This window comes from Pseudonaja textilis, chromosome 4 (assembly GCF_049901715.1).
Source record: "Pseudonaja textilis isolate UNSWEBS1 chromosome 4, rPseTex1.2, whole genome shotgun sequence".
Taxonomy (NCBI): domain Eukaryota; kingdom Metazoa; phylum Chordata; class Lepidosauria; order Squamata; family Elapidae; genus Pseudonaja; species Pseudonaja textilis.
In genome coordinates this window covers 22,281,104-22,304,758 of record NC_141993.1, presented here as the reverse complement: position 1 = coordinate 22,304,758, position 23,655 = coordinate 22,281,104, and the positions used below count along the sequence as shown (strand labels likewise).

Sequence of the window (23,655 nt, the reverse complement as noted above, 5' to 3'; positions counted from 1 at the left end):
GAGATCAGTAAATCATAGGATACCTAAATGGAGCAAGACTCATTACAAGTGAATAATAGTTGCAAATGTCAATAACTTTAACTTCTGAGAATTAGTTATAATGACAAATATTTAAAAAAACATACCTATGTTCACTAGAGAGCTATAGGCTTAAGAATTCATAGTAATGACTCTTTACTTTGTAACTAATGCTGCAATTTGAATTTAGCTTCTATCAAATGTAATTGTATGTTTGCCCTTATGGAAATGACTAACCTAACTAAATTTTAGACTAGATCTTGTTATCTTTGAAACACACTTAAGTAAAATACTTGGTTCTTTTTTTAACACTGCCTTTTCTAAATTGGCACCCTCCAAATGTATTGAAAACTGAAGCCCCAGAATTCTCAGAAGAAAATTTTAGGCATTGTAAATCAGCATTTCAGGTTAGGACAGCTGCTGAGATGATTGCATGCATTGAAGACTTTCAATCTGATAACTATACATAAAGGAATATTAGGCAGATTTTCAGAATTCTGAATTTTCTGGATTTCTGCTTTATCAGTTCTGATAAAGCATGTATTATTTAGGATAGAGGCTCCCAATTTTTTGGGCACCAGGGACCAGTTCTGTGGAGAAAGGTTTTCCATGGACCGAAGGTGCATGGTTTTGTGTGCTGCCTGCATCCCACAGATGGGACTTCACTTGTTTGAGCATCCTGGTTTCTGGCATGCCGCAGACCTGTGCCGGTCCATGTAAATTAGGATTAGAGACCCCTGATATAGGATATCAAAGAGGTTACCAATGCACAGCACAAATTATTGTAAAGGGTTGCCAAAAAGCACATCTAATGCAAATTCTCCTGTGAATTTTTCTCTTTGAAACGCATGATTATTTGAAACTTGCTGCTAAAAATGGCAACAAACAAAATAGAATAGAATAGAATTCTTTATTGGCCAAGTGCGGTTGGACACACAAGGAATTTGTCATGGTGCAAATGCTCTCAGTATACATAAAAGAAAAGATACATTCGTCAAGAGTCAAGAATCATCAGGTACAACATTTAATAATAGTCAAAGCAATCAAATCATATTAGGAAAAAACAGGGAAGTAAAATGTTTCCATTCTCCAAGTAGTTATATTGAATTTTCAGATTATTACTGTGGAGACCGTTTGAAGTACTACTACTGGGACCAACTGCAGAACTGATAAGATTTTTGCAATTATAATACTTCAATAACATGCTATGCACATTTGATGCCAAAGAAAAAGGAATCTGTTTTTGCTGCTGTTAAATGTATATGTATTCAGGATAGCCTTGCATTATGATGCTTTTTCCTAGGCTGATTTTATCTCTGCTACTTTGGAGCACGGATATGAGAATCCTAACTTGATGGAAACCTAAAAGAGTACATCATTGAGATTTGAGAAGCTCAGATGCAATAAGGACTGTGATGAGCATCTAGAATAGGTTTTTTTTTTCCTGGTTTTTCTATTTATCAAGCGCTCTCTAAGTGATGTGCAAAAATCTATATAAAACCACTGTATCCACATTAATAACATTTTATAGAGTAAAGGATGTAGTCACTAAAATCAATCATTTTAATCTAAACCACAGTAAGGCCTAAATATAACAGGCATACCTGATTAGTTGGAGATGGAAAATACACATGGAATTAAATCCAAATGTAGACATACTTAGAGTGGATCTATTAAAATGAATACCCCATAGGCATAGCTGATTCATTCCACTTATTTTAGTAAGTCTATCAGAATTATGAGACTTGACCTCATGGTTTCCCATTCAAGTTTGTAGTATATCTGTAGCCTCCACAGCTGGACGGGGACAGTTGTGTTTGAAAATAAGCTGCAGTAAAATATCTTTGGGGATATCTACAGGTAATCCTCAACTCATGACCCTAATTAAGGCCCAGATTTCTGTTGCTAAGTAAGACAATTGTTAAGTTAACTTTGCTACATTTTATGACCTTTATTGTCACAGTCGTTAAGTGAATCACTGCAGTTGTTAAATGACTAACATTTTATTAAGTGCGTTTGGCTTCCCCATTGGCTTTGCTTGTAAGAAGGCCGCAAAAGGGGATCACATGGCCTCCGGGACACTGCAGCCGTCATAAATATGAGACAGTTGTCAAGCATCTGAATTTTGATCATGTGACCAGGGGATGCTGCAAATGGTCAGAAGTGCAAAAACAATAACAACCAGTCTTAAGTCACTTTTTCCAGTGCTGTTGTAACTTTTGTTAGTAAATATACCGTTGTATTGTGGATGAATTTAATATTCTTTTACTCTGTAACTGCTAGTCTAGTGAACACGGGGCATGGCTAGTTTAGTGAACAGAAGGACCAGGGGAGACATGATAGCAGTGTTCCAATATTTGAGGGGCTGCCCCAGAGAGGAAGGGGTCAATCCATTTTCTAAAGCTCCTGTAGGCCAGACAAGGAATAATGGATGGAAACTGAACAAGGAGAGATTTAACCTGGAAATAAGGAGAAACTTTCTGACAGTGAGAACAATCAACCAATGGAACAGCTTTCCCTCGGAAGCTGTGGGAGTTTCGTCACTTGAGACTTTCAAGAAGAGATTGGACTGCCATTTGTCAGAAATGGTGTAGGGTCTTCCGCTTGGGCAGGGGGTTGGACTAGATGACCTACAAGGTCCCTTCCAACTCTGATTATCTGTTTATCTGTTAAAAGTAGCCAAGAAAATGAATAGGCTAAGGTTAGATTTTTGCAATGTTACTTTTTGTTTGATTGAAGCAGCAAGTGAGTAAGTGATACAAATTAGCAAGCGAGATAGGTCAGATTTTTAAATGAACACAAATGTCAGTACAGAAATGCATTCTGTAACTGATGAAAATGGTTTTTGGATTAGAGTTCCCTTAAACATCCATTATTGTTATGTGTTTTCTAATGCATTTCTAGATTACCTGCAGGTTTCCTGAAATGTAATTAGAATGTTCTATGTAGAATTCTTAATTTCTCAGTTTCTGACATGCCATCAAAGGCCTTTGAAATTTCCTTGCATTTGGGTAGAGGGGAGATGGGCAGATGCTTTTGTTCATTATGTATTAGGGCCGTTTAGTTGAAAATTATTGATTCAGAGCACAGGAGTATGCAAATGAAGGCATGGCTATTGTCAGGTGTAATCTTACAAATACATAATCTTGAAAACAGACACAACTGCTTTCATGGATCCTGGATAGGTGCTTTGTTTATTATCTTCAGACAGGTGGCTAAAACTTCCAGTGATGAAACAGCTACAACTTCTGAAGGCAAACTGTTCCACTGGTTAATTTTTCTCACTGCTATGAAGTTTCTCCTAAATTCTAGGTTGCTTCTCTCCTTGATTAGTTTACATCCATTGCCTTCTGGTTTTTTGGTGTCTTGCTTCCTGGAAAATAAGGTGACCCCCTCTTCTTTGTGGCATCTGCTTCAAATACTGGAATTACTCCTATCGTGTAACCCCTAGTCCAGGGGTAAGATTCAATTTTTTTAACAACTGGTTCTGTGGGTGTGGCTTAGGTGGTTGGCGTGGCTTGGTGGTAATGTTACTGGCTGGGCGTGGCCAACTCAACATCACCCACATCGAGGCACGCATTTCCTTGTCTGGCCTCTCGTGACTGTGGGGATGCTGCAATAGTCGTAAGTGTGAAAAATAGTTATGAGTCACTCTTTTCAGTGCCATTGTAACTATGAATGGTCACTCCACACAAGCAAATTACCAGCAAAGGAGGGGAAAAAACTCCAGAGAGGTTCCTGAGACAGGAAGTCTAGTCCTGCCAAGAATGTAATAAGGGTTAACGGAGAGTCAGTTTCTGTAAGCAACATCAGAATGTTTCCTTCCTGCCTTCCTTACAGGATTAGGCCAGTAATTTCTTTTAACAACCTGTTCTCCGAATTGCTTAGAATGTTAACCGTTTCTAGCAAATAGGTGCAAACTGGTAGAATCCCACCCCTGCCCTAGTCCTTCTTTTCTCTAGACTAGCTGTTGTAGTTGAGCAATGAGAGGCTGAACCAGGGCATGGATGCAACAATACTTTATTTAGGAAATAAAGGACTGAACGTGCTTGCCAAGCCTGGAACTGGCTCGCAGCGAACAGCGACTGGTTGGACCCTGCAGCCTGCTTTTATAGCTGGCTGCTGGGGAGAACCAGCCAATGAGAGAGGGCAACCGCCCCCGCGGCGCGAACGGACCTGGGTGGGAACTTCTTTAAGTTCCAGGGACATAACACCCCTTCCCCCCAGATGCGAACACGCATAGTCCTTAAGGTACGCGGGAGGCTTATGCTGGCGCCCAGAACGGCGCAACTCTGGTGAGTTGTCTGGTAGTTCAGAGTCTGCAGAGGAAGGTCGGACCGGTGGGGTGTCACGAACGCGTTCCTCGGTCAGTGCTGGTTTGGGACTCGTAGGGCTGGTCACTGGGGATGTGCTCCCATTGACTGGTTCTGACTGGTCAGCCGTCTGGTGGTCACGGTTCGTGTTCGGGCTCCCCGGCTCGGCTGCAGGTGTAAACAGGTCACCGGAATTGGTGCTGATGTGGGGTTGATGCTGTAGCCTCGCACCGGTCTGCAACCATGAGTCACTGCTGACGTGAGTGCCTTGGCGCCTCCGCAGTTGATCCAGGTGCCTTTTCCAGATTCGGCCATCCTCCAGTCTGACTCGATACGACCTGGGTCCGGTGATGGCCATGATCTCGCCCGGGATCCACAGAGGGTCTCCAGCGAAGTTCCTCGCGAACACGGTTTCCTGTAAGACAAAATGCCTAACCCCCGATGTGGAAGCGAGGGGAGAGTCAGGGCAGTAATGTGGGTGAAGCCTGTCCAATACAGTCCGCAGGCGTCTACCCTTCAGGAGTTCAGCCGGGGACTTATTAGTGACTGTGCACGGGGTTGAGTGCTGGCTCAGCAAGAAACGGGAGAGTCTGTGGTGCCAGTCTTCCTTGCTGAACCTAGCTAGAGCTTCTTTAGTGGTCCTAACGGCTCTTTCTGCCAATCCGTTACTGGCAGGATGAAAGGGAGCCGTGAAGATGTGGCGGATGCCCAGATTGGCAGCGAGCGACTGAACTCGGCCGATGCGAACTGGGGGCCATTGTCGGAAACAATAGAGTCTGGTAGCCCGTGTGTTACGAACAGGCGAGTCAATACCTTGGTAACCGCTTGCGTGGTGGTTGTGGATAGTTGTGCCACGTCAATCCATTTAGAGTAAGAGTCCACGAACACCAGGAACATTTTGCCGTGCATCGGGCCCGCTAGGTCAATGTGAATCCTGGACCAAGGTGCGCTGGCGCTTTCCCACTTAGTGGGGGTGGCAATTGGAGGGGATGGACGGGATTCCTGGCAGGGATGGCAGGAGCTTACCCATCTGATGATGTCATCGTCGAGGCCAGGCCACCATACGTAGCTGCGTGCTAATGCCTTCATCCTGACGATGCCAGGGTGGCCCTCATGCAATGCCTCCAACACTCGGGTATGCAGTGAGGTCGGGATGACCACTCGTGTGCCCCACAGCAACATCACTGCCCGGCCACCCCCTCCTCACCCAGTCCAGTACCCGGGCGATCGTTTTGTCTGCCTTGGATTTGGCGGCAATGTCAAGGGCAGTGATGGGGAGGTCCAGTTGGGTGATCTCAAAGATAGCATGGACCGGGGCAGGATCCTCAGCTGGAGCAGGCAGGGGGCAGCGGCTGAGGGCGTCTGCTTGGGACAATGTTTTACCTGGACGGTGTATGAGTCTATACGAGTATGCCGCTAGGAAAAGAGTCCACCTCGTCATTCTAGGAGACAGGACTTGAGGGGTCTGTTTGTCGCCTGCTAGTAGACCCAGGAGAGGCTTATGATCCGTGACCAGCTCAAAAAAGTGGCCAAAAAGAAATTCATGAAATTTCTTCACTGCTGCGACAGCTGCTAAAGCTTCCTTATCGATTTGGCTATAATTGCACTCTGTTGCAGAGAGCGTCCTGGAAAAAAAAGCGATGGGAGCCTCGGAGCCATTGGGGAGCCTGTGGCTTAACACTGCCCCAATTCCAAAAGGGGATGCGTCCGCTGCTAGCACTAATGGAAGGTTGGGGTCAAACTGAATAAGGACCGCCTCCGACGTGAGTAGTGATTTGACTGCGCGAAAGCGGAGTCTTCCTTGTGTCCCCAGTGCCAAGACGATTTTTTATCCAAAAGTCTGTGCAGGGGTTCCGCCACAGATGCTTTATGGGGCAGGAAAGATGCGTAAAAATTCAGTAGCCCCAAGAAGGCCTGCAGTTCCGCTTTGGAGGTTGGAGTGGGTGCCTTGTGAATTGCCTTAACCTTGGACTCCAGGGGGTGAATGCCTGAGGCGTCAATTTTATAACCCAGAAAGTCCACCTGTCTAGTGGCAATGGCACATTTTTCTTTTTTTAATTTGAGGCCATGCTGTCTGAACCTCTCTAACACTGCTCGAACTCTCTGGAAGAGTTGGGGTCTGTCCCTGGCCGAGACTAAGATGTCGTCGAAGTAGGGTACTACACCAGGGAGGCCCTGCAAAATCCGCTCCATGAGGGATTGAAAAATGCCTGGGGCAACACTTACGCCAAATTGGAGACGCTTGCACCGGAAAGCACCCCTGTGGGTGACAATGGTCTGGAGTTCGGCTGTTTGGTTGTCAACAGGGAACTGTTGATACGCTTGAGACATGTCCAATTTGGCAAAAATGCTGCCAGGTTCAAAAGTGTGTAATAAATGCTGAATGACGGGCACTGGGTAAGCGGTAACTTGTAAAAACTTATTAATTGTGGTTTTGTAGTCCGAGCAAATTCTCAGGCTACCGTCTTTTTTGAGGGGTGTGACAATGGGCGTCTCCCATTTGGCAAAATCTGTTGGCTCAATGACCCCTTGTTTTAATAATTTATCCAGTTCCGCATCTAATTTAGGCCGAATAGCGAATGGAACTCTACGAGGTTTCAACCGGATTGGGACTGCTTGGGGGTCGACTGAGAATGAGATAGGGGTACCGTTATAACACCCCAGCTCATTGCTGAATACGTCTGAGTAGTCAGCAAATAGGGAGTCAGTGTCAGAGGTTGAGACCGCATGGACTCCTGTTAACCCTAGGCCGAGGTGGGGGAACCAATCAAGTCCCAAAAGTGTAGGGAGGTTGCCGCTAACTACCACTAGAGGTAGGTGGCCTTTGAAAGTTTTAAAATTAACAAGAAACTTGCCTCTGCCGATTACAGGAATGATCTTCCCCTGGTAGTCCTTCAGGCTAAGCTGGCACTTCTGGAGCCGGTTTCTGGATAGACTGGGCTGTAGTTTCTTGAGGGTGCTCCAAGAGATAATTGAGAGCGCTGACCCCGTGTCAACCTCCATGCGGCAAGGTTTACCTTCTAATAAAACGGAGAGAGAGATTTTACTAATGGTATGGCAAGCGTGCTTAGCATGGTGGCGGGTGCGACAGTTCAATACTTGCCTTTGGGGTCCAGAATGTGAAAAGGAAGGGACCCTTTGTGCCAAGTTGTGAGTGGCTTGACAGACTCTGGTGATGTGCCCCTTTTTGTGACAATTGTTGCAGGTGGCTCCCTTGAATTTGCAGGTGGTCCTCAGGTGAGATCCACCACAGGATAGGCATAGGGTGATGTGCTTGGATGGACTGATGCTTTCTTGCTTGGCTCCTACCTGCGGGTGTCTGGTGTGGGCTAGGCGGTGGATGTCGGCCGCATCACTGGGGTCCTCCTCGATGACCACCTCTTCAGAGTGGACGGAAACTGCAATTTGTTTGGAGCCAGGACCTTGGATCTCGGTGGCTGAGTGTGCTGCCAGCTCCGCTGCCAGGGCTTCCTCGACGGCTTGAGCGAGGTTGAGGTCCTTCCTGGCGAGTAGGCGCCTCTGAAGGTGAAGATCCTTGACCCCACAGACTAGCTGATCGAGGAGCATGTCTTCCAGGTAGGTCCCAAACCCACAATGGAGTGCTGCAGTCCTGAGGGCAGCCATGTACTGGTTGATAGTTTCTTTGTCTGATTGTTTCCTCATACGGAAGGTGAACCGCCTGGCAATCTGTGAGGGTCTAGGAGAATAGTGGTTAGTAAGGATTTCTAACAGTTCTGTCCAGGGGACGTTTTTTAACTCACGTGGAGCCACGAGTGCTGTGGCAGTATCAAAGACGATGGCTCCGCAGTAGATCAGGAAATATGATTTTTTTCGGTGCTCCCCTGCATCAGCCAGCCCAATGGCGTCGATGTAATGGTTAAAGCGATTCTTGTATGACTCCCATTTCTCCTCATCCGGCTTGAACGATGGGAAGACTGGGTTGGAATTCATGTTGAGAATCTAGTGGCTAGCTGCTTTGGAATCTCTCTGGGACCACAATGGAGGCAAGAAAAAAACTCTTGTGCCTAGGCAGGCAAGTGATTACAGCTCGGGGGGGGGGGGGCTCCGCGCCTCCCGCTCTCTCTCTGGGTTTGCACGCTGTAAGCAGCAACGGCTGTTTGGCAGCGCTTTGAATTTGGCGCCTGCGTTGGCGTCAGTGATTTCAAAAGAACACAGCACCGCGCTGTGTTTTGTATAGAAATTCAAATGACAGCCGTTTGAATTTCGCGCCCTTTTGTTTAGAGCGGCTGCGGCTCGCAGCGCTACACTTTCCCTGTAGCTGGCTAACAAGCAGCTACAGACGCTTTCTCACTCTCACTTGTTCGCTGACCGCTCTCTCTGGCTGCGGATCAGCGTTCGTTCTCGCTGCCTGCTGATCGTTCTCTCTGGCTGTGGATCAGCGGCTAGTGATTCAGCAGTTGCATTTTGCCTCTGGTAGCCATCCCATCCTCGTCGCCAGTGTTGTAGTTGAGCAATGAGAGGCTGAACCAGGGCATGGATGCAACAATACTTTATTTAGGAAATAAAGGACTGAACGTGCTTGGCAAGCCTGGAACTGGCTCGCAGCGAACAGCGACTGGTTGGACCCCGCAGCCTGCTTTTATAGCTGGCTGCTGGGGAGAACCAGCCAATGAGAGAGGGCAACCGCCCCCGCGGCGCGAACGGACCTGGGTGGGAACTTCTTTAAGTTCCAGGGACATAACACTAGCCATACCCAATTCCTGCAAATGTTCTGCATATGTTTTTGTCTCCAAGCCTTTAATCATTTTAGTTGCTCTTCTTTGCACTTTTTCCAAAGTCTCAACATCTTTTCTGTAACGTGGTTACCAAAATTGCATTCAGTATTCCAAGTGTGGCCTTACTAAGGATTTATAAAGTGTTACTAATACTTCACAGTTTGATTTTGTGCCTCTATACAACCAATGATTGGCTTTTTAAGCTGCTGCTGCACACTGCTGGCCCAGGGTTAAGTGATTGTCCACTAGCACTCCAAGGTCCTTCTCACAGTTACTGTTTTTGAGCCAAGTTTTGCCTAATTTGTACTTGTGCCATTGGTTTTCCCTGCATAAGTGTAAAATCTTGCTTTTTTCCACATTAAATGTCATGTTGCTGGACAGGACCCATTGTTCAAGTCTGTCAAAGTCTTTTTGGATCCTGAGCTTGTCTTTTGAAGTATTGGCTATTCCTGTCAGCTTACTGTCATCTACAAATTTGATGAGTTCCCATTCTATCCCCTCATCTAAGTCATTTATGAAGATATTGAAGAGTACTAGGCCTAGGACAGAACCTTGTGATACTCCACTGCTTACTTCCCTCCATGTAAATGTAGTACCATTAAGGACTACTCATTGAGTATGGTTTGTCAACCAGTTACAAATCCATCTGGTCTGTTTTCAGATTATTTTTTCCAGTATCTTCCTAGGTGTTGATATTAGGCTGATTGGTCTGTAGTTTCCTGGTCTTTATTTTTTTTTAAAGATGGGAACCACATCAGCTCTTTTCCAGTCCTCTGGTAGTTTCCTGGTCTCTAGGGTTTTTGAAAGATATGGTACCATGGTTCTGAGATAACATCTGCCAGTTCCTTCAGAGCCCTGGGATGTAATCTGTCATGTCCCAATGATTTATATTCATCAAGATCAGACAGATGTTCTATTATCATTTTCTTGTTTATCTTAATTTTTACTTCTAGTCTGTCTTTTATAGTTATGTTTTTTATAGGTTGGACTATTGTTTCTCTTTTCATGAAGACTGATCTTTGACTTTGGTTACAAGTCTTTTTTCACTCAAATCCTTTGTCTAGCCTGCAGCTCTCCCCCCTGCCCCCGCCTCCCAGCACCATTCCCATAGTCTTCTATTAGAATCTAGTAAAAAAGTACTACAGGATAAGATTTAAAAGTTTAGAGTTTCTATAAGCATTTTAAATACTGCACAAAATATGCTGCATAATTTTAAAAGTTTCCATTTTGTATGCCTTTCTGTTTCCATTTATACTACATCTAACATGCAGTATTTAAGTATCATTTTTCTAGATCTAATAAGAAAAAAATGTATTTTCCCTATATTTGGATTATAATCTTTTTCAATGTTCCTCGATCCTATGTCCCCATTGATTATATTTGATGGCTATTATTAAGGGTTTCCTTAGACTGGCATAGTGGCCTAAGGGTGAAGATGCTTGCCTCTCACTTGGAAGGTCAAGAGTTCAATTTTAAGTAGCAGCAGATATTTCTCTCCTAGGATGCAAAGCAAAAATAATCTATTGTGAACTCCACAGAGAAGTCAGGAAGGGCATCCAGTAAGTCAATGCTCAGCTCCATCCAGTCGTCCCAACACTACCCTGAATAGGGACTACAGGGTCATAACAAGGGAGTTAAGAGTTTCCCTGCCCCATAACCTATTTATTTATTTCCCAGACTCTTTGGAATTCCCTCTTCAGTCTGCTACACATTAATAATGCCTCTAGGGAAATTCACTGATGTGAATGTAACCTTTTGGTGGGTTTTCTTTTTTTTTTTCTTTTGAGTTAAAGAAACCTTATGCATGTGTGCTTTTGTATCTAAATTTGGAAGCTCTGTATCAGTTCTACTATCTTTGAACAAATATCTTGCTTTTATATTTCTCATTCTTCCCACTAACGTTTTTTTGCTTGGATTGCCTCGACGCCTCCTATTTAAAACGCTTCCACCCTTTTCATTCCCAGGCTGTAGCCCGGGCATAATTGAAAGGCAGATTGAACCTGAAGTTTGGAGGAAGCCTTCAAAAGACAAAGTGAAAGTCATGGTGGAATTTCCATATTGCTTTCCCAGGTCTTTTTAAAGTATGGTTATATTATTTCTTTTCTTCCCATGGCTTTTAATGGCAACAAAAATAATACTACGATACTTTTCATTTCCAAGGACCGGCATAATTTCCGCAGTTTCTGATAGACCCTGGAGATCTAAATTCTCCCCCAATAAACTATATAGACATGCCATTTTGTTCTCAGTTGTAGATAGGTCTGCTGCTGTTTACGCAGGCTTAGCTTTAGTTGGGCTTCTCTTTATATCTGTATCTGCAGAATCACAGCCTGACCTTCCAGTAAGTGCCATTCTGCTAATAAGCGAATCATCTTGTTTACTTTCTCATTATATTCTTTCAAGAATTTGCTTAGTGGGGAAATCTGTTTCAGCTCACTGCTCAGCTTTAAAGAAAGAAAAAGCTATGTGACAAATATGCAATATAAATCCTCATTCTTAGTTTTCATTTTCCCTTTCTAAAAAAAAACTTTCCTGATTTGCATTTTAAATCACTTGATCAGCTTCTCTAAAATTCTCAATAATTCTATTTATCAACTTGAAACTGATATCTTCACTGTTATTTTTAATACAAAAATAACTTTTATTGAATGTTTTTAGATTAGGTTACAAGAAAGCATAATCTGAGGGAAGAAATTTGGTAAAGAATAGCAATGCCTATTTTTGACTGAAGCATTGTCAATTAATATAAAGGGGTGTATGCAGTGCTTTGCACATCACACATTGATAGATGATAGATAGATAGATAGATAGATAGATAGATAGATAGATAGATAGATAGATAGATAGATAGATATGGAGAAAGACATAGAGACAGAGACAGGTGATAGATAGGTAGAAATATGAAATATATTTTGTATGATGTGAAATTACTTTTAAAAATGAGACAAAATCTAAAAATGCCTGCAGGTATTAAAATGTGAATTTTCACAGATGTTATTTAAAATTCTTAGGGGTGTTCAGAATCGGCAGGGGAAGTTTCTGGAAACTAATTAAATCCTCCATCTTTATCAGTATAAAACCTCAGGGGCCATCATCTTTTTCAGATACCGGTAGCAGACATCACCTCACAACTTCATGAGATATTGATAGTGCTTAAAAATAAACAGAGGGTATTTATTTTCCATGACATCCTTAGGAAATGATGGAATTTTGCTGAATCCTTATGTGTGGACTGTAATAGGATGAACAAAGGATAATTCAGGCAAAAGAGAGATGCATTTTGTGAGAATCTGTAATTTCAGTTTAGCTGCTTTTGTCATGTGAGAGTACTTATTCCTAAAAGAAGTAAGTGTGCTATTTCACATGTCAGGGGCATAAGGAATTGCTGACCACCCCCTTCCCACCCAGTCAAGAATGTGGGAGATTACCTTGTTCCTGGAAGAGTGGGCAGCAATATCGAGGGCAGTGATGGGGAGTTTGAAATCGTTGATCTGCAAAACAGCATTAGTTGGTGCAGGATCCTCCACAGGAACAGGCAGGGGGCAGCAACTAAGAGCATCAGCGTGGCATAGACTCTTGCCAGGTCGATGAACCAGTGTATAGGAATAGGCAGCCAGAAATAAGGTCCACCTGGTCATTCTTGGAGACAAAATCTGAGGAGTTTGTCTTTCGCCAGACAGAAGGCCTAACAGAGGCTTGTGATCCGTGATCAACTCGAAATAGTGTCCATATAGAAACTCATGGAATTTTTTGACAGAAGCAACTGTAGCCAAAGCCTCCTTGTCAACTCTTTGCAGTAACTGAGGCTTGTCAGGGGAAGAAAAACGTCATCAAAATACGGAATTATGCACAGTAATCCTTGAAGAAGTCTTTCCATTAAGAATTGGAAAATTCCTGGGGCTACACTTACGCCAAATTGGAGGCGCCTGCATTTGAAAGCGCCCCTGTGCGTTACAATAGTTTGTAGTTCAGCGGCTGTGTCATCAACAGGGAACTGTTGATAGGCCTGTGACATGTCTAATTTAGCGAAAATGGTTCCTGGCTCAAAAGAATGTAGTAGGTGCTGGAGAGCAGGGACTGGATAGGCGCTGATTTGTAAATATTTGTTCAATTTGCTTATATGGAGGCCAAGGGCAGGGAACCAGTCTAACCTCAACAGGCTAGGGAGGGCACCATCCACTACCACTAAAGGCAAGTGACCTTTAAAATTTTGAAATTGTACAAAAAACTTGCCTTTTCCGATAACTGGGATGGTTCTGCCTTGGTAGTCGCGTAGGGTTAACTGGCAGCCATGAAGCTTCTTCTTAGCCATTCTGGGAAGTAGTTGTTTCAAGGTGCTCCATGAGATGATGGACAGTGCTGAGCCTTTGTCAACCTCCATCCTGCAAGGTTTCCCTTCTATAGAAACAAAAACACTAATTTTGTTAGAGCCTTTGTTAGTCAGCTTGGCTTGATAGCAGGTAAAATAGTCTTCAACTTGTTTTTGGAGATGTTGGGTTGTCTGAGGCTTTTGGGCAAAAGTCTTTCCTGCTTGACAGATCCTGGCTAAATGACCCTTCCTTTGGCATTTTAGACAAATGGCATTCCTGAACTTGCAGGATGCCCTGAGGTGGTTTCCCCCACAGCTTAGACAAATGGGCTGATGCCGTGAAGGTAGATTGGGGTTTGGCCTGTTTTCCCCTTGACTGGTTTTTTGCTGCCTGAGGGGATTTACATCATTAGCCTCTTCATAGCCTTCTTCTGAGGAGGCTTCATCGTAATGGATGGCTGAGCTGCCCTGACTAATTGGATTTCCCTGAATTTCTGCTGCTGAAAGTGCTGATAGTTCAGCAGCTTGAGACTCTTCAATTGCTAATTTAAGGGTTAAATCCCCTTTAGCCAATAGACATCTTTGTAGCCTTAAATCCCTGACTCCACAAACTAGTTGGTCTAATAACATGTCTTCCAGATAGTCTCTAAACCAGGGGTGGGCAAACTTTTTGGCTCAGGGGCCTCATTGACTTTTAAAATTTGACAGATGGGCTACCACCTGGTGTCGAAATGCCTGTCATTACAAGTCAAAATCAAATGAATGCAATCATTCAATCATTCACATCAAACCTTAATTCTGTACCAATCTTCGGCGGGCCAGATTAAAAAGACCAACGGGCCGGGTGTGGCCCGCGGGCCATAGTTTGCCCACCCCTGCTCTAAACCCAAAATGCAAGGCAGCTGTTCGTAGAGCAGCCATGTACCCACTAATAGTCTCTCCCTCAGCCTGAATCCGTCTCCTAAAAGCATGATGCCTGGCAATTTGGGATGGCTTAGGGGAATAGTGGTTGGAAAGAATTTTCTGCAATTCTTCCCATGGAACAGTCTTAATTGAACGTGGAGCCAATAATGCCGTAGCAGTGTCAAACACTGTGGCTCCGCAAAAACTTAAAAAGTAGGACTTTTTCCTATGGTTGGAAATGTCAGCAAGGTCTATGGCATCTAGGAAACAGTCAAATCGGTTTCTGTAGGACTCCCATGTTCCTGCTGTCAGTCTGAAAGGTGGGAATGCAGGGTTCGAAGTCATCTCGACTCAGTGGTGCTGGATCTTTCGAAGAAAGTTGAAATTCGCACTCGCGAATAGTGACAGTAGCTCTTAAAGTGACATTCAGCTTGGTAGTGACTTTGGCTCTTTTTGTAGTGACTTCGCTCAGCGATTCTTTGCCCGGTTGCCTCTTATAAGTATCCCGTCCTCGTCGCCAGTGTTGTGGAGCGGCGGAATAACCTGAGGCAAACATGGAGCGAACTTCAGCTTTTACTTTATTGTAACAATAAAGGCTTGCCGTGGCTGCCATGCTAACAAGGTAGCCAGCTGGCAGACAACAGCTGATGCCGTTTGGCAGCACCCTTTTATAGCCAGCTGTCAAACAGCATCAGCCAATAAGAATGGTCCGTGTTCCCGCTGGAAACACAGACCAGAGTGAAGATTTCAGCTCAGTCTTTTCCGAACACCACAACAGCCCCTCCCCCAGCGCCCACTGTTAGCTCTCCCCATTAGTTCTCTAGCTTTGAATTGGTCCAATGGAACAGCTTGCCCTCTGAAGCTGTGGGAGCTTCATCACTTGAGACTTTCAAGAAGAGATTGGACTGCCATTTGTCAGAAATGGTGTAGGGTCTTCCGCTCCACCCCCCATGCCCACATGCAGACAAAAAAGGAGAGGGAGACGGAGCCCTTGCTGCCTCTCCCAACATCGAAGCCTCAGAGACGCAGGCAAAGACACAGCAGCAGTAGCGCCCTGAGTTGCCTTAGCATGCTCGGTTAGTTAAGAATCACCCTACCCAGAGAAGGAGGTGCTGGAGGAGGAGGAGGCAGTAGTGGAGAAGCAAGCAACTCAGGGTGCTACCGCTGGGGTGGCTTTGCCTGCGTTTCCGAGGCTTCGATGTTGGGAGAGGCAGCGAGGGCTGGAAAAGAGGAGAGCTGTGCACGGTTCTGCCTGCATGTGGGTGCAGGGGGGGACGAAAGAGAGAGAGCTGGGAGCAATTCAAAGCTAGAGAACTAATGGGGAGAGCTGACAGCGGGCGCTGGGGGAGAGGACTGTTGTTGCCACCACCATGTGTGGGGAGTGTGGATCTCAGACACCTGAGCTGGGAGGCACAGGAACTGCAAGTGGGAGCGTTTGGTGGTTTTTAAGATCTCCTGGAACTCAGTAGATTGGCGTTTTGTAGGTCTCGGTGAAAGAGTGAGTTTTGTTTCACCTCCTTTCCTCCCCTGGTAATACGAAAGATGCGCTCTCTCTCTCTCTCTCTCTCTCTCTCTCTCTCTCTCTGCCCCCCCCTCCTCTGCCCCCAAATAATCACTGGTTGTGGCTGGGTTTGAAGTGTGCCCAGGGACACCTTTCCTTGCCTGTCTCCAGGTGAGGCTGGAAGCTTTTTAAAAAATTCATATTAGTGGTCCTCGGGATTTAAAAATATGAATTTGGTGGTCCCTGCGATCCAAAAGTTTGGTGACCCCTGCCCCAAGTCATTATACAATGGGTGTCGAATTCATGGCCCGCAAGCTGGATACGTCACGTGCTGGCCCCTCCCCCACCCAATTTGGCAAAGGGGTGGAAATCCCAATACGTCACCTGACGATGCAAGTTTGACACCCCTGATTTATAACAATTAAGAAACTTGGTAAGTGTTTTCCATTTGCTGTAGAGGTCTAGATGCACCCTAATTTTTTTTCTGTTGCAATCTATATATTTTCTATATTTCTGTTCTTTCTCAAATTCTATCAGATAGTTTCCCCGCTTCACCCCTTCCCCCATCCTCTGCCTACTAGGTTTTTCCATTTCAAAATTAACCTCATGCTTACATGGGTTCTTTGAGTCTTCATAGAATATTGCAGAAAACCTGATTGGAGAGCTAAGAAATTTCAGACTATTAATCTTAGTTTAAAGGGTTTCTCCGCTTGTCATTTTTTCAGATTGCAAAGTTGTGATTTCCATGATGTTTGAGGGTATGCCATACACTGAGAAGTTTGTTTATTTCCTGCATTGACTTATTAACTGCATTAATGCATTGACTGCATTAACTGCCCTACTCAGGACTTTATATGAGTCCTAGTCCAATTCCTATCAAGAATCAATCTACTTTCTGTTTTATTTTATTTTTTGCAGCTTTTCCTTGATTCAATACTTAGTCCCACTAGAACGGCAATATAAAGACTTCAAATACAAATATTGCTTCATTTTAGACATCACCACTATACAAAATTTATTTATGGTTTTATTTGCTTGCAAATAAAAATATTCAGAATTGGATTTTCAGTGCAGCTAAAAGAAAGAGATAGCAAACAAACTTTTCCTAAAAAAACTTGTTTCTACCACAATTACAAAATAGCATTCAGTTAATAATCCATATAAATTCAAAGGTCATGATATTATATTCCTTAACCTGAAATACTTTGTAACCTAAGCTAAGGACCCTTTGGGAGGAAAGCTTGTATAGCTTTGCATTGGGAGATTTTAAAAAATGGTGCAAGTAATGAAGGTAATGAAATAAATCCTTTATTTAGCAAGTTAAAAAAATAGCATACAGGTAAATGGAAAGGTTTCCCCTGTCCAGTCATGTCCTACTCTAGGGGGGTAATACTCACCTCTTTTCTTAACCATGAGAGCCAGAGTTGTCCGAAGATGGTGCCGTGGTCATGTGGCCATCATAACTACATGTCAAGTTCAGGGGTGGGATCCTACCGGCATAACAACCGGTTCGGTGAACATGCATGTGCGCAATACTTGCAAAACAACTTCTCCTACAAGCAATCACCATCTCCTGCTGATGTGCGGCAGTCAGCTATGCCACGCAAAGCAACTAAAGTAAGAATAAAGGACAGCCTAGAGCCCGGGCAGTCGGGTGGGCCCAACCGAAGAAAAACTTCGGAAAGAACCGGTTTGGTGTCAGCTGCTCTTTGGAGCTACCTGTTTTATAGAACCGGGCTGAACCAGTAGAATCCCACCCCTGGCCAAGGTGCACAGAACACTGTTACCATCCCACCGAAGGGGTACCTATTTGTCTACTCGCATTTGCATGCATTCGAACTGCTAGGTTGGCAGAAGAAGCGACAAAAAATGAGAGTTCACCCTGTCACGTGGTGCTCGAATCTAGCTCCCAGGCTGTCAGCTTTCCAGTTGACAAGTTCAGAGTCTTTAAGCACTGAGTCATCACACACCCCAATATAAAACGTAATACACCATATAAGAAATATGGTCTAAAGAGCAAGGAATGGATTCTTTGGGGCAAGATGTGCTTTCAATCCAGTTTTTTTTTGCCAAAATAAGGGATAGAGATAGGAAGTTGAAGTTTAGGGTGGAAAACTTATTTGCTTTATTTTGTCTAGTATATATGTCATGCACAAGAGAATATGTCCCTGTTAACACATGGAAAAGAAAAATAAATACAGTTTGGCACTACAGCTTCTGTGATGTTAATTCAGCAAATGGGATTAGTAAAATATCTGACAGCAAAGAGTTGCTTTAAAAATGGGATTGCAAAGAATCGCGTGACTAAATCATGATAAAGGAGATATTTTAGAAACGTCTGATCTTGATGGCTGGCTGATGGTTATGAATTACATGACACTGTCATAATATTCTCCTACTGACTATATAATCTGAATCTGATTTGGCGGATAAAAAAAATAGTATTGTCAGTTCAGGGATAGCCACCTGCTTTGCACAGATTGTGTATGACAGAAGACTGTGGCTTTACTTAATCAGGAGTTCATTTGAAGAGCTACACTTAGCAGGGCTTCAGTGGCAATAAAAATGTTAGAAAACATGGCATATGGTGTCATAAATTATATATGTTAGTGTGGGAAATATACAACTTTTTTTCCCTTCACTGTTTCCTTCCATGGTACCATATGGTACTCAGCAACGAAAGCCTTCGCTCATAAAGTTTACAGCTCCCATTACAAGATAGTTTCAGATTGTGTTCTCCATTCCTCTATTTCTTCGTCATAAGAGTTCATTTTCCCACCACATTCTCTGTTTCCCATAAAATTTATGTTTCACATAAAAAGTTTGTTATTCACACAAAGACTTACACATACAACATATGCATACCACACACACACATCCTTTTGTATTGCTTCATTTTGACAGGGGGATGAGTGAAGAATATTAGCCATGGTGGCCCAGTAAATTAGAATGCAGTATTGCAGGCTCAAGGTTGACTCAGCCTTCCATCCTTCCGAGGTGGGTAAAATGAGGACCCAGATTGTTGGGGGCAATAGGCTGACTCTGTAAACAGAGAGGGCTGTAAAAGCACTGTATATAAGTCTAAGTGCTATTACATATTCCCAGCAGGATTACCCAAGACACGAAGACATGGAATATCAGACACAAATGTTCATACTTAACTAAAATCTCTTGTTCTATCTTAGTAGGGTTTGGGACAATGATGGGATTCAAAAAATTTTACTACCGGTTCTTTGGGCGTGGCCTGGTGGTTGTGGTGTGGCTTGATGGGTGTGGCCTGGTGGGCATGGCAGGGGAAGGATACTGCAAAATCCCATTTCCTCCCCACCCTACTAACCTGCTTTCCAGCTCCGTTTTCCTGTGCAGGGCAACAAAAGTAGATCCATCCGATCAGCTGGGACTCGGGAGGCAGAGACCAGAGGGGGTGGGCCAGTCAGAGGGGATATTCTGATCTACTCAAAATTTCTGCTACCGGTTCTCTGAACTACTCAAAATTTCCGCTACCGGTTCTCCAGAACCGGTCAGAACCTGTTGAATACCATCTCTAGTTTGGGAAGAAGAATGTATTCTTGATTCATATTTGCGTGAGTTACTATGAGAAGGTGTTGGATATAGAAGCTAACATTATTAAGACATTATCTCAATGGTCTGAGACTGATAGAAGAATTCCTTCCCTTGGTTCTTTACATGCTTTGGTCCAAATGTCAGATGCCATAATTCAGAGTTCAAAAGTTTTATTTAGCACACAAGGAAAAAGCATTTAGCATTGAGTGTGACTGGCCCTTGCACGAGATGCAAAGCCATTTTAGAGGCAGGTATAAAGAACAGATCTGCATATTTCTAGCTTTAGATTTTACAAGTTTTACTTTCCTAGCCCATTTTCTCACTTACTAATTGACATGTTTACCTCTGTTATCATGAACATTAGATGCTCATAGTAACAGAGCATTAGAGCTTTACCCTTATATTTCTTTCTAATTTATATACATTCCTCTCTTGTTTCTGTATAATAGCAAAGCGCTAACTTTTCTCCCAAATTGGCATTCATTTACCTTCTTAATAAGGTAGTCCTCGAACTTACAACCACAATTAAGCCAACATTTCAGTTGCTAAGTGGGACAGTTGTTAAATAAATTTTGTTTCATTTTACAACTTTTCTTGTCACATTTGTTAAATTGCTGAAATTGTTAAGTGAGTGACATGTTAGGTCAGGGCAGGGTCTTCAAACTTGACCGCTTTTAGACTTGTGGACTTCAACTCCCAGAATTCCTCCTCCAGTCATGTTAGCTCTGGAATTCTGGGAGTTGAAGTCCACAAGTCTTAAACTTGCCAAGTTTGAAGATCCTTGTGTTAGGTGAATCTCACTCTCTCATTGACTTTCCTTGCTCAGAAGGTTAAAAATGAGATCACATGAACCTGGGACACTGCCACCGCCTTAAGTGTGAAAATCTGTCATAAGTCTTTTTTTTTTTTCAGTTGCTATTGTAAGTTTATACAGAAAGCTAGAACAAATGTGGGACAACATCACCACCAGATGGATTTGTAACTGACTGACAAACTGCACTCAGCATGTAGTCCTTGAAGGAACTATATCTACATGAAGAGAAAGAAGCAGTGGGGTATCCCAAGGTTCTGTTTTAGGCCTAATACTGTTCGATATATTTAGGTGAGGCAATAGAAAGAGAACTCATCAAATTTGCAAACAAGCTGGCAGGAATAGCTAACACCCTAGAACAAGGGTGTCAAACTAAAGGCCCGTGGGCCAGATCCGGCCTGCGGGGTGTTTATATCTGGCCCGCAGGACCGCCCTGGAAACAGCAAAGGACCATCCTATGGTGCCTCTGTCAGCGAAAACGGAGCACAGGAGGGCCTCACGTGACTCTCCCGGGCTCTGTTTTTGGCCACAATGTCCTCCTGCAGCTCTCTGCCAAGCTCCGTTTTTGCTGGCAGAGGGCTGCAGGAGACTGTCTAGGCCAAAAAAGTGGGCCCTCCATTTCACTGGCAGAGGGCTAGAAAAACAAACAAAACAAATGTTTTCCATTGACACCAGTTTCCCCTTTTGCATTTGAGCTTTCAAGAAACCAGAAAGGAAAAGAGGAAATATAAAGAAGGGAAGATGGGAGGAGAGCAAGGAAGGAAAAATAAGAAAAGAGGGGAAGAAGAAAGGAGAATGATGAGGAAAGGAAAAAGAAGACAAGAAAGGGAAGGGAAGGGAAGGGAAGGGAAGGGAAGGGAAGGGAAGGAAGGAAGGAAGGAAGGAAGGAAGGAAGGAAGGAAGGAAGGAAGGAAGGAAGGAAGGAAGGAAGGAAGGAAGGAAGGAGATTATAATGAGAGTGTGGGAGAGTCTGAGTGAATTCCTGCCTTAGCACTTGGCCACCACAGGTGCCCCTGACATTATCCCTTATGGGAAAAATTTGTTTGGTACTCATCATTTTTGATACTCACCATGCTTCCCGGAACCAATTATTGATGAGTACTGAGGTACCACTGCACTAGTTGGTTTTTTGGCACATGTTGGCCTGTATGCCAAGTATCACCGAGTTTTACCATGGTCACATTATTTGGGTAAGATAGGACTGCATATCTAAAGGTACATATATCTTGGAGACTGTTGTCTCACTTTATCACTTATGACATATAAGCAATGTATGTAATTAAACACTATCAAGATATTCCTATAAACTAATGCATTCTATTTATAAAATTAATTGATCATCTTAACAAAAATTAAAACAATTTTGCTTTGAATAGCTCAAGCTGGTCGCTTCAGGAAATGCAAGAACATCGTCTCACTATAAAGTTCAATTATTATTGGAGGACAGTACACATTACTTTTAGTAATTAAATGCAAATTCATATATTATTTTTAGTAATCTAGTTTATTCACTGCTTGGTATATTTCAATTGCCAAATGTTAAAATGGTCCAATTACCTAAAAGTATTTTCCAACAGTTGTATGAATCATTAACTAATTCTGCCTTTTTCAAGCTTAAGCAATCTTTTGATTATATCAAACAATTTCAATTTCATAATGAAAAACATTGTGTCATTTTTTCCTAAGGAACTAGGAAATTGCTGAAACAACCAGAAAAATTGTTTTCATTTTTCTTGAGTGGGTCAATTAATTTTATAAATACAACATAACCCCCCAAAAATGATATGTAGATTTTTTTGAACCTTCTTGCAAATTGGCAAGTGTTAGTTTGAAGCATAAATATTTTTAATTAAAAGGCATAAACAAATAAAGTAGATACTCGTGAGAACCATTTGCTGTTGTTGTCAGCATACTGGTGATCAGAGGTATTCCCCATGTGGCTTACTAGATGCTTTGCTTTCATTTTCCAATGATACATAGGAGAGACCTCCAGAGCAGCTGTGACCTTTTCCAAGCCTAGAGATTTTAAATGGAAAGGGTCTGTAAAATTCCAGAGCAAGTAATAGCACGTAGGGAAGAGTCTGTGGACAGAAGGAAACAGAAGTTTCTTTCCAGGAGAAAAATGGTAGACCTGATCTCATCGCTATGGGTTATTCAGACAGTGACAGCGATTCTGAGAATGGATTTTACCTCTCTGGAAGTAGTGATGAAGAATACAATCTTGAAACTGAAAAAAAATCAGAGTTAGTAATTGCCAGATTGCATTTTCATAGTGTTTTTAAGCTAGGCTATAGCACTGGATCTGTCGAAGGGCTGTGTTATAACAAATACTTGTGTTAATCTAATAAAAAGACTGACTGCATGCTTACATTTTGTATAATTTATCACATCTTAATTTACAGGTATTAATCTTGAGAGGCATAACTAAACAAGTTTAAAAACATACATGGTGTTCTATGGTGAGGGATAATTTGATCAGATCTGGAATGGTGTGTGGTTACAGAGTTACTGATGGATTATTTATTAGCATATATTCTTTAAAATCATTGTAGTGCCAATAGGAGTGATATCGCATTTTGATATATAATTCCATGACAAATTGTATATTTCCACATAATGTTAACTTAGCTGTTCAAGGGGAAGTGTAAGAAATCCTCTGTTGGTTAAACAATATTTCTATATAAAACAATAGCTGCAAATAATCCTTGAACAGCATAATAAAAATATCGTGATAGTGTTACTGGACCAATGTAGGCACTATAGATAAGTCTCTATATCAAGATTTAAACAATTTATTCTCCCCCCCACCCAATATGATGGCAAATATGGCTTCCAATGATTGCCTTTTTCATAGTTTTTGTCTATTTTATATTTCTTTCTTTTTCTTTTCCTGAACAGACATTTCGTGTTCTGTGCAAAACCCCAAATCCACTTAGAAAATGGGAATTCATAAGATTTTCCTCTGTTACCTTGTCTCTCTTCTAGAATGCATTCTAGAATATGTTCTGACCAGATATCGTATTCAGCAGGTTCTGACCAATTCTGGAGAACTGGTAGCGGAAATTTTGGGTAGTTCAGAGAACCAGCAAATACCACCTCTGACTGGAGATTTTATAGTATCCTTACCCTGCCACGCCTAACAAGCCACTCCCACAAAACCAGTAGTAAATTTTTTTGAATCCCACCACTGGTTCTGACTAATTTTCTGAGCAGCAGGACCCTCTTCCAAGCAAAACACCTAAGCCATAATCATTTATTGTTTTGATTATGTAACAATACCCATGGCCCTACATGGCACCCAATTAGTTACATTTAAAAAGTTAACTGCATATTCCCTTGCAACATACTTGTGTCCCATTTATTTTTGTATTCAAAAAATCTTTGTTAAAAAGTTGGTGTCTTCAAAGCTGCACAGTTTGGTGAGAGACTAAAATTTTTTAAAACAACTTTTTTTAAAAGTTTTGTCCACCCATTTATACACTACATATCTTGAAGATATT

General features: G+C 42.8%; 1 protein-coding gene across 3 annotated transcripts in view; it reads left to right on the top strand.

The window, feature by feature from the left end:
- PRKG1 (protein kinase cGMP-dependent 1) overlaps nt 1-23,655 on the top strand; it is an 878,222-nt gene that overhangs the window by 735,166 nt on the left and 119,401 nt on the right. The window contains exon 1 of one of the 3 annotated variants that reach the window (XM_087932356.1): nt 22,147-22,398. The exons of the other annotated variants lie outside the window; for them this stretch is intronic. Coding sequence (XP_087788482.1) covers nt 22,301-22,398 — 98 coding nt within the window. The 5' untranslated portion in view covers nt 22,147-22,300. Of the gene's footprint in view, nt 1-22,146; nt 22,399-23,655 lie in introns of those variants that run through there. 3 annotated transcript variants of the gene reach the window in all.